The following is a 9,585-nucleotide window of genomic DNA, read 5'->3' as shown; positions in this document are numbered from 1 at the left end:
GGAGTGGTGGACCTGCAGGGAGGACCGCAGTGTTCACACACGGTTCTGTCGGACCGAGCCCAACCGGGTCTCTTCGGTTCTGGAGGAAGGTCGCTCACTTCTGCACGATGTTCTGCAGGCTCAGCATCATCCCCAGCTCTGCCTTCAGCTTCTCCCTGTTGGCTCGGCACTCCGCCAGGTACCGGACCGCCTGCGCAGACCCGGAGCAGCAATCAGAACCAGAACCTACCCGATACCGGCCAATAAACCCAAATGTCCGGGTCGAGGGCTCACCAGCAGGGCGCAGTAGACCACCTGGGGGTCCGGGTGGTCCAGGAACAGGATGAGGCCCGGCAGGCAGCCGTGGTCCTGGACGATGGCTCTGCGGTTCATCGGGTCGGCCGCCAGGTCCCTCAGCTGGGTCACCACGGCCAGCGGGTCGGGAACCGGGTCGGGCCGGGCCACCAGCGGGTCGGGCTCGCCGCTCATGGCTGCTGGGGGGACCTGCAGCAGGAACAGATCAGAACCGGTCTCTGCCCAGTCCACTAGACCTGCTGGACGCTCTGGGTCCTCCCACCCGGTCAGAACTGAACCGGACCCATCAGAACTCCAGGTCCGATTAAATGTTAGAGAAACCATTCAAACGCAGAGGTGGGCCTAGCCCCGCCTCTGAGGTGGGCCTAGCCCCGCCTCTGAGGTGGGCCTAGCCCCGCCGCTGAGGTGGGCCTAGCCCCGCCTCTGAGGTGGGCCTAGCCCCGCCTCTGAGGTGCAGCTCCTCCCACTCAGCTCCTTCAGACTAGCCAGCAGCAATTAGCAACCAGCTGCTGCTCAGAGCCACACTGGTAAAAACATGAAAGGGTTAATAGAGGAGCCATGTTGGGACGACTTCCTGGAGGCGGAGCTTGAAAATCAGCAGGAGTTTTTAAAGAGACAGAGACCAAAAACAGGAAGAAACATTTGACTGATGGTGACATCGTTACTGGAGCTGCTGCTGGTTCTGGACTCAAAGCAGAACTTCTGTGGGTTCCAGAACCTCAAGTGTTTGAACGGACCTCATCACACCTGACGACCAGAACCGGACCGGGCCCATCAGAACCGGCCCCCTGCTCTGTCTGAGGATGAAGGTTCTGCATGTGATCCAGTTTGGAGATGAATCACTCAGTTTCCTCTGTTGGTTGGATCTGGTTCTGGATCCGGTTCCGACTCTAACCACAGTCCTCTGCAGCAGATGACCCGGTTCTGGTTCGGATTCAGGTTCCTACAGTTGACCCGGCTTCCATAGACCGAACCTGAGTCTGGCTGGGACCAAACTGGGCCTGTTGGTACCGGACTGTGTTCTGGTTCTGTTCTCCTCAAGAACCGAGCCTCTCCATCAGAACCCATCCACAACCATCGTTTGGTTCTGACCCAGATCATACCAACAGAGCCAGGATGCTAATGATGCTAACTCACCTGGCTGTAACGATCACCGGTACCAGAACCAGCACTCCGGTCCGGTCCGGTTCGGTCCGGTCCTCCCCCTGACGTTCGGTTCCCGTTCTGTTTCCTCGGACCGCGTCGGAACTTCTGTGTTTTGGGTTTATTTTCTCTCTTCCAGCCGAACCGTCGGTTCTTCCTGCTGAGGCCAGCGGCGCTGCCACGTGGCAACATGCAGCTCTGTGATTGGCCGCCCGGCCCCAGCGGACCAATCAGCGGCTCGGTTCCTCAGAGACCATGTCCCCACCCTGATGACGTCACAGAGCAGATCCAGGACCAGTCTGTTTGAGCTGTGATGGTGGAACTGGACCGGTACCAGCACCGGTCTAATGGGAAATTCTGCCCCCTGTGTCGGGAGCGCGCACTGCAGCCAGAGCGGATCCGTTTCTGATCGATTATCGGTAAAATATCATATAATCATGTCAAGGTTGTAACTTTCAGTAGCTAACAAAATGGTAAACAAATAAACAAAATGGTAAACAAACAAACAAACAAATAAATAAATAAATAAATAAATAAATAAATAAATACATAAATAAATACATAAATGCTCAGTCAGTCATCAGACGCGGGTTTCCAACACGTTGTGTGTATTTGTGATTTTCACCAGCAGGTGGCAGCACAGCCTGGCTGGAAACTGACCCAGTTCAGCTCAACAGAACCGGTTCCTCACACAGATCATATTCTGGAATCAGTTCGGGTCACACTTCGTTACTGACCGGATCCCGGTTCTGCCTGATTCTTTTTAAAAACCAGGTCCATTTATTGTTCTGATTAGTTTTAGTCCAAGTAAAAATTAAATGAGCAGAAATTCAGTTTATGAATAAATATCTAATATCCCGGCAGAACCTGGAGAAGACCAGGCTTTTACACAGAACCGGGTCAGACCCAGAACCTTGCTTCAGGGTCAGACGGTTCTGATGTTCTTCATCACACCGAGGAAGAGGAGGAGGAAGGAGCGGTTCTGATCCCACAGTGACAGGAAACAGCAGAACTGCGGGCAAAAACCTGCAGCACCCCGGAACCGCCACTAGGGGCTCCGCGTCACTGAGCTGAAGAAACCTGATGCTTCAGGTCAGAGGTCAACCTGTTTATTACCGCGGACCGTCAGGGGGGCGAAGAGGGGGGGGATGAAGAGTCAGATGAGGCCTCTGCATGTTGGTGTCCCACTAAATCCTGAATATTCCCTATTTGGTCGTCTTGGCCGTTTTATCGCAGCCTGTGGGAACGAGAACAACCTGCTGAATGTGACGGCAGCCAATCAGAAAGCGCGGTGACGTCAGAGCAGAGGGGAATCCCAAACAGCTGACATATCGGAGATGATATGTGGAAATGTTTATTATTAAATCTAAAGGTCATTATTATGTTTATTCASTTAAAAATGTTAACTATGAAAAAACATTTTCACCTCCAAATCATAGAGCAGCAAATAGAGCGGCTGCTCCGTCGTCTTTCATCCACCTCCTTTTCTTTTTGTTACGTCTTTTATTAAAATGACTCCACAAACTATCACTATTGTTTCTACATCATCATCCGTGTTTGGTTATTCTAAATTCCCGCCATGTTGGGGTTTTCCTGGATTATCCTCTGGAATCGGGATGTTCTGACTGAATCGGTTCGTGTTGCTCCTGCCTTGTGGCTGAACACGAACCGATCGAACCTCCCAGCCAGCATGCCTAGGTGGGCCCCATATGGGGGAAAGGTGGGCAGATAGAGGATAGAGGGGGGCGGGGGGGGAGAAGCGGTTTGGGCCTCGCGTTTTAATTTTTCCCCATATTGGCTAAACCGTGAGTCAAACCGTCACTGGGACTGACTACTATATATTCCACTGAGGGACAGTAACTTTAACATTACATACACCTTTCTGACCAGAGGAGGGCGCACTTTCTCTATAATCAGACATTAAAGCGACCTGAAACCATCCCTCCCTCCCTGGCACCTCCAGACCCCCATAGCTCCCGCCTGAATCAGAGCCAGAAGGCGGGGCCTAGTGCTGTCAATCATTCTCAGCTCTGTTGCAGGGCAGGCTTTCCCCCAGTTTATCAGCCTGGTAGCCTTTCTGACCCTCCAACCAGGCCGAGCGGGTTTTCATGCTGTAGTAGCAGCGACAGGACAGACGGAGTAAACTGGGTAAAAGCTAGCAGGACGGGATACGGTGGAACTGTCTCCATTTTTTACCACAAAAACACGGAGGGCGGCTGGTGGACTGGCCTAGCGCCCCCTAGTGCCGAGCTGAGCAAGTGTTGTGGGGCAAATCCTGGCAGAGCAACAGCTTTACAGAAAAACGGTTCATCTGGTGGCTATGCTAACTAGCCTTAACATTCATGACAGGCTATGCTAGCTGCAGCACAACAGAGACGGAGGCCGCACGGACAGTGACTGGCTCTGATTGGTTGGTTTTAGTTAGCACTGGGAGCACTGGCAGATTTTCTTTTCTTCTCTCATGTCATGCGGTCACGACATGGCAACAGTTTGAACAAATAAGTGAAATAACATGATTGTAACAGTGACGTACTGCAGCTTTAAGCCGGGGCCATCTTAACTCCGCCCCCAGCGGTCAGCCAGGTTCCGGTTCGGGCGCCGCTCTTGCTGTTCTTCTCTTTGTTTAAGGCGCCATTGTTGTGTTATCGCAGCCTGGACCCGAGCAGAACCTTCCAGAACCTTCTGGTTTCGGTTCTAAAGAATCAGAAAGATGTCCGTGTGGTCTTCATCTTCCTCATCCTCTTCATCAGGTAACGCGCCGTCTCTGCTGCTGCTTGAGCGGCTCCGGTGTTCCGCGCTCACCGGGCTCAGGTTGTCTGCGGTTAGCTGCCCGCAGCGCTGCCTGATTAAAACACGGTTCTCCTTTAATGATCCCAGGTGGTTCTGGGTCCGTTGGGAGGTTCCGTCGGAACCAGTTTGGGTCGGGTTGTGAAACTCATTAAAGTGTCCTGTAGGGAGCGTGAGGAAGCAGGTTTAATTCATTAAACTTCACTTAAACTTAATTCAGGGAGAGAGAGAACAAATAATATCCCAAAATAGAAAAACTCCTGAGTGAAAACAGATGATCCCGTTTCTCCTGATGGGATCTGAAACCCGAGCAGCTGGAACAGAACCGGGCTTTACTGACATGAGTCCAGTTTAAACAAACTCAGTCAAAACACATCTGAGTTGCTCTGGGGTGGACTGCTGGTCAGAGGTCAGAGGTCATGGCTGGTTCTGCTTGACCTGCTTCCTGGACCCAAAACCTCTTGTCTGTCCGAATGAGCAGAAAGTTCTGGATCAGGTTCTGCTGATGGTTCTGACTGAACCAGAACAATGGCCCAGTTAAATCCCAGGACTGAGGGATGTTGGTTCCGTTTAACATCAGTGATCATCAGATCTCAGAGACGCAATATTTACACTTTTCATTTTCATGTGGGCCAAAACATGCAGCGTATGAACGGTTGATACCTGCGGCTCTTTCTGTCCTTCCAGAACCCCGACCGGACCGGGTTCCTCAGCAGGAACCAGAACCTCTGCGGGTCAAGGAGGAGTGGGTGGAGGTCCGGGTCGGTGAGGAGGAGCGGGAGGTTCTGAAGCAGGAAGTGGAGCTCCTGGAGGCTGATGGGTCCGACCAGAACCAGGTCCATCCAGCAGAGCTTCTGAGGACGGGTGAGTGACACCAAGAGGTTCTGAAGGAACCAGAGTTCTGCTGTCCAGCCCGTTACACGCCTGGACCTTAAAGTTCTGCTTTTAATTTGAAATGGACACATTTCATTTCCTGCCATAGTCTCTAGATACCGACCCGTTACCGTCCACCAGCATGAAGCGGTTCTGAAGGTTGAATACGTGAAGACGGAACCAAAGGGTCCATTCGGTTGGTTCTGTTCCAGAGGGAGCAGAAAACAACCTTCACTCATGTCTCACGCCGTCTCTCTGCTCCTCCAGAACCTGAACCGCTACCGGGTCACGAGGAGCCGGAACCGAACGACGCGAAACCTCCAGAGATCAAAGAGGAAGAGGAGGAGCCAGAACAGATGAAGGACCAGCAGGAGGACGAGGGTCAGTCGGTGCTGAAGCTCCACCAGGGTGAGCCGACCAGGGCACTAAGTACTGAGTACCAGACCGGTTCCGGTCCATTGGACCGATATGCTGATAGATTCCAGTAACTTGCTAAGCAGGTGTTTGGTTCCTGGTTTTCTTTTTTCTTCCAGAACTCCCACATCAACGTTCTCTTCAAGATGTAGAGGTTCTAACCGACCAGGACAGAAACTGCAGTCTGGACCAGGAGGAACCAGAACCTTTACAGTCCGGCAGAAACAATGACTCCATTCCACAACCAAAAACTAAGAACAGAGAACCACCAGCATCTTGCTTACAATGTGGGAAAACGTTCACCAGGAAGAGCACCATGCTGGACCACCTGAGAACTCACACCGGGGAGAAGCCGCATTCCTGCGGCCACTGTGGGAAGAGTTTCAGCAGAAAGGGAAATCTGTTGGTTCACATGAGAAGTCACACAGGGGAAAAGCCATGTGTGTGTTCGGTCTGTGGGAAGGGTTTCAGACAGAGGAGCAATCTGATGGTTCACATTAGAACGCACACAGGGGAAAAACCATACTGTTGCTCAGAATGTGGGAAGAGTTTTAGACAAAGGGGTTGCTTAGTGTGCCACATGAAAACTCACACAGGAGAACGGCCATTTTCCTGTAAGTTATGTGGGAAAAGTTTCCGGCATAAATCTAACTTGTTTGTTCATGTCCAAACTCACACTGCTGAGAAACAACATTCCTGTAAAACCTGTGGGAAGTGTTTTTCCCTGCGTAAAAATTTGATGAAACATACAAAAACACATTCATCTGAGAAACCACATTGTTGCAGAACATGTGGGAAATGTTTTGCTGTTCGCCACAATCTGAAGCAACACATGAGAACTCATGAGCCTGAGAAGCCGTATTCCTGTAAGACATGTGGGAAAAGCTTCAGGCACAAACAGGTTCTGGAGTTTCACATGATCACGCATGCAGAGAAAAAACCTTACAGCTGCTCCAAGTGTGGGAAAGGTTTCAGCCGGAAGTTCATCCTAGTGAGCCACAGCAGAACTCACACAGGTGAGAAGCCTGTTTCTTGTAAAGTGTGTGGGAAGAGTTTCTACCACAAGTATTACTTAACGCGTCACATGAGGTATCACACTGAAGTAATCACTCAGTATCATCCCTGTGCAGAATGTGGGAAAACTTTCAGCCGCAAAGGGACCATGCTGCGACACATGAAGACTCATACAGGTGAGAAACCCTATTCCTGCCCGGAATGTGGGAATAATTTCAGCAGAAAGTCCAACATGTTAGTTCACATGAGAACTCATACAGGAGAGAAACCATCTCTGTGTACAACGTGTGGGAAGACTTTCAGACAAAACAGTAATCTGTTGGTTCACATGAGAACCCACACTGGTGAGAAACCACATAGATGTTCAGAATGTGGGCAGGGTTTTAGTAGAAGGTACGCCATGTTGACCCATCTGAAGTCCCACACAGGGGAGAAGCCTTTCTCTTGCAGAATGTGTGGGAAGAATATTCGTCATAAGAGTAACTTGTCACGCCACATGAAAACACACACCACAGGTAGATATGTTCTGGAATGATATCAGAAGGAAACAGGGTCTCTTCTGTACTTCCTGTTTCCTTTGCCGGCAGGAAAAAGGAATCTGCAGGATCTTTGGGAAACTGATATGTTGAGTCGATACGGATGAACGCCTCCTTTGAGTTTTGCTTATATCTGCCCCATTAACCTGATGGTAAAGAGAAAACTCATCCACGCGTAAGCTAGCTGCAGTGTTGTGTATAAAGTTAAAATGCCTTGTTTAATCTGAGTGTCATTAAACGTTTCTTCAAGCGGAGCCTGGTGTCTCCTGGTTCTCTCTGTTGTTAAAGATCCTGGAACCAAACATGAGCAGAACCTCCAGGACGGAGCGGAGTCAGAACCTGGCACTAAAGACTGGATCCAGAAACTGTCCCTGTCCCAGGAGGCCATGTTGCCACTGGACATGACTGGGTGATTTCTGCGGGGAATCTTTTCTTCCCTGACAGTAAAACCTGAAATGGACTGAACAGAACCTGCTGGCAGTAGGGATGGAAATGGCTTCTCTCAGTTAATTTGTGCTTCTAAACAATCTGATTGGACGCTGGGAAAGACTATTGTGCTAACAGCAGTTAGCCTATCAGAGCAGCTATGCTAGCCTAAAATAGCATCTGAATGCTTACATGTAGCAGCTAATGCTACATGTAAGCGTCCACAGTCCAGATTTCTATGAAGCTCCATGAACGATCAGAGAAACTCAGAAAAACGAACTTTGGTCCAATCTGATGAAGAACCTGAAGATTAAAAACTATAAACATTTCTGCTGCTCATTTAGCAGCAAAAAGGGTTTTGACCTGAAATTAACTTGATCAAAATAAAAAAAAAAAGATTTTATTGGCTCTAGTGGCCTTTATTTGATAGTTAATTGGCAGGAAGGCGGGAGGAAGACATGCAGCAAAGGTCGCCAAGGCCAGGAATCGAACCTGCGACGGCTGCGTTGAGGACTGAGGCCTCCATATGTGGGTTGTGCTTAACCCCTGCGCCACCACAGCAAACCCCATCTTGATCAAACATTAAACTAGTTATGTTATATTTCAGGGGTTCTTTCTGGGACCGGACCGGCCCAGAACTGAACTCCAGGTTCTGCTGGAGCTGAAGGTAACCTGTCGGTTCTACCCAGTTCTGTTCAGAAACATGTTGGAGGCAGGAAGTGGACCACAGAGCAGGATGTTTCTGGTTCTGGTTGAAATTGAACAGTCCAGATCCTGAAGCAAACTTTATGGTCCAATGTTCTCTGAATGCTACGGTTCTGCTGCAGGGTTCTGATCCTCTCCAGTCCGAAGACCGCCAGTGGTTCTGGAGACGCAGGTTTAGACCCTGGTCTCTTTAAACTGGGACAATATGAACTATTCAATACGAACTGGGTCCAAACCGGGACCAGAACAGAACCATGGTCCCAGGCAGCAGCAGATCCACATCAGGCTGGAAAACAGAAGGTCAGAGGTCATCTGGACCGACAGATGAAGTTAGCTGTAAGCAGTGAGGAGTGACGGCATGTTGGACAGGGACAAACCAGTGGTTCTGTTGGATATTTGGACCAGAACCTGCCTTTAAACGGATCAAGATGGAGATCAACGAGACCCTGAAACCTGTGGTGATCGTCTTCAGAACCCAAACTGGTACCGGTCCATTTATACTGTGTTTCCTTTGATGTGTCAGAACCACATGATAAACACACTGCAGAACCAGAACTGACCGGCAACACATCCGCCTCCTGCTGTGATCGTCAACGCGGCCCAGCAGTAGCCATATTGGATCAGCTGGTTCAATCGGATCCAGCAGGACAGAGAGCTAGCATGCTATGCTACCTTAGCAGAACTCCCGCAGACCAGGTGAGATGGTACCGAGGAATTTGGTCCAATTAAAACCCGATTCATAACTAAATATCAAAGTAAACCCAGAAACCGACTGTTTTCTAGCTGCTGACCACATCAGATAAAATTTCTCATTCAGATTTTAAATGTTTGTTAGCAAACAAGAAGTTGAGTCAGTGATGAAGATGCAGGAGGAAGAGGAGGAAGAGGAGGAGCTGCTCTGCCCCTGAACTCTAAAGAGACTCAAACTTCCTCCTTCAGCTCAGCTCTCCAACATTAACTCTGCTCAACATGCTGTCTCTGCTCACATCTGGATTCTCTCTGCTGGTTCTGATCACTGGATCAGGTTGGTTGGAGTCTTTCAGAGAATAATCTGATCCTTGTTGTTCTTCACTTATATCACTTTTTTCTTCCTTCAGGTGTAAACTGTCAACAACTCACTGCAGGAAAGATTGAGGAGTTCAGTTCAGAGGGCAGCTCTGTTACTGTGTCCTACAGTTTCTCTAAAGCTGCTGTTTATGATGATTATTTCTTCTGGTATCGACAATATCCTGGAGAACCTCCAGAGTTCCTGATCTCCCACTCAGGAATAGGAGCTCCAATGTCAGCGCCGCTTCCTGGTTTATCCTTCAACATGAGTGAAGATAAAACCCAGATGGATCTGCTGATCTCCTCTGCTGCAGTGACAGACTCTGCTGTGTACTACTGCGCTGTG

The 9,585-nt window shown here is 49.7% G+C and overlaps 2 protein-coding genes and 1 gene segment (V, D, J or C); 2 read left to right on the top strand and 1 right to left on the bottom strand.

Annotated features, from left to right (window-relative positions):
- Positions 1-1,893, bottom strand: part of LOC103460492 (armadillo repeat-containing protein 1-like) — a 4,069-nt gene extending 2,176 nt beyond the window's left edge. Inside the window, exons 1-4 of the mRNA XM_017303333.1 lie at positions 1,432-1,893; positions 274-483; positions 99-190; positions 3-12 (exon numbers count right to left, since the gene is read on the bottom strand). Coding sequence (XP_017158822.1) covers positions 3-12; positions 99-190; positions 274-483; positions 1,432-1,629 — 510 coding nt within the window. The 5' untranslated portion in view covers positions 1,630-1,893. The remainder of the gene's footprint in view (positions 1-2; positions 13-98; positions 191-273; positions 484-1,431) is intronic.
- A 2,077-nt stretch (positions 1,894-3,970) lies between these two features.
- On the top strand, positions 3,971-7,315 carry LOC103460469 (gastrula zinc finger protein XlCGF57.1-like). 3 transcript variants are annotated; one of them, XM_008402643.1, is made up of 5 exons: positions 3,971-4,187; positions 4,912-5,088; positions 5,365-5,505; positions 5,631-6,527; positions 6,642-7,315. In XM_008402643.1, exons 1-5 carry the CDS (start codon positions 4,148-4,150, stop codon positions 7,058-7,060), a joined length of 1,674 nt encoding a protein of 557 aa, XP_008400865.1. In that variant the 5' UTR covers positions 3,971-4,147; the 3' UTR covers positions 7,061-7,315. The 3 variants fall into 3 exon arrangements, with proteins under 3 accessions (XP_008400865.1, XP_008400863.1, XP_008400866.1); XM_008402641.1 differs by having other exon boundaries at positions 5,631-7,315; XM_008402644.2 differs by lacking the exon at positions 6,642-7,315 and having other exon boundaries at positions 5,365-5,683.
- Positions 7,316-7,993: 678 nt separating this feature from the next.
- LOC103460491 (T-cell receptor alpha chain V region RL-5-like) overlaps positions 7,994-9,585 on the top strand; it is a 6,861-nt gene continuing 5,269 nt past the window's right edge. Inside the window, 3 exon segments of the V gene segment in view lie at positions 7,994-8,888; positions 9,028-9,216; positions 9,290-9,582. Coding sequence covers positions 9,162-9,216; positions 9,290-9,582 — 348 coding nt within the window.

Source organism: Poecilia reticulata, unplaced genomic scaffold (genome assembly GCF_000633615.1).
Source record: "Poecilia reticulata strain Guanapo unplaced genomic scaffold, Guppy_female_1.0+MT scaffold_249, whole genome shotgun sequence".
Lineage (NCBI taxonomy): Eukaryota > Metazoa > Chordata > Actinopteri > Cyprinodontiformes > Poeciliidae > Poecilia > Poecilia reticulata.
This window is presented reverse-complemented; position numbering and strand designations above follow the sequence as displayed.

Bases quoted from the DNA above. Each gene is read 5' to 3' on its own strand.
- LOC103460469 (XM_008402641.1), top strand. From the start codon at position 4,148: ATGTCCGTGTGGTCTTCATCTTCCTCATCCTCTTCATCAG. The intron at 4,188-4,911 runs GTAACGCGCCGT...CTGTCCTTCCAG, and splicing joins TTCCTCATCCTCTTCATCAG to AACCCCGACCGGACCGGGTT. The intron at 5,506-5,630 runs GTGAGCCGACCA...TTTTTCTTCCAG, and splicing joins GGTGCTGAAGCTCCACCAGG to AACTCCCACATCAACGTTCT.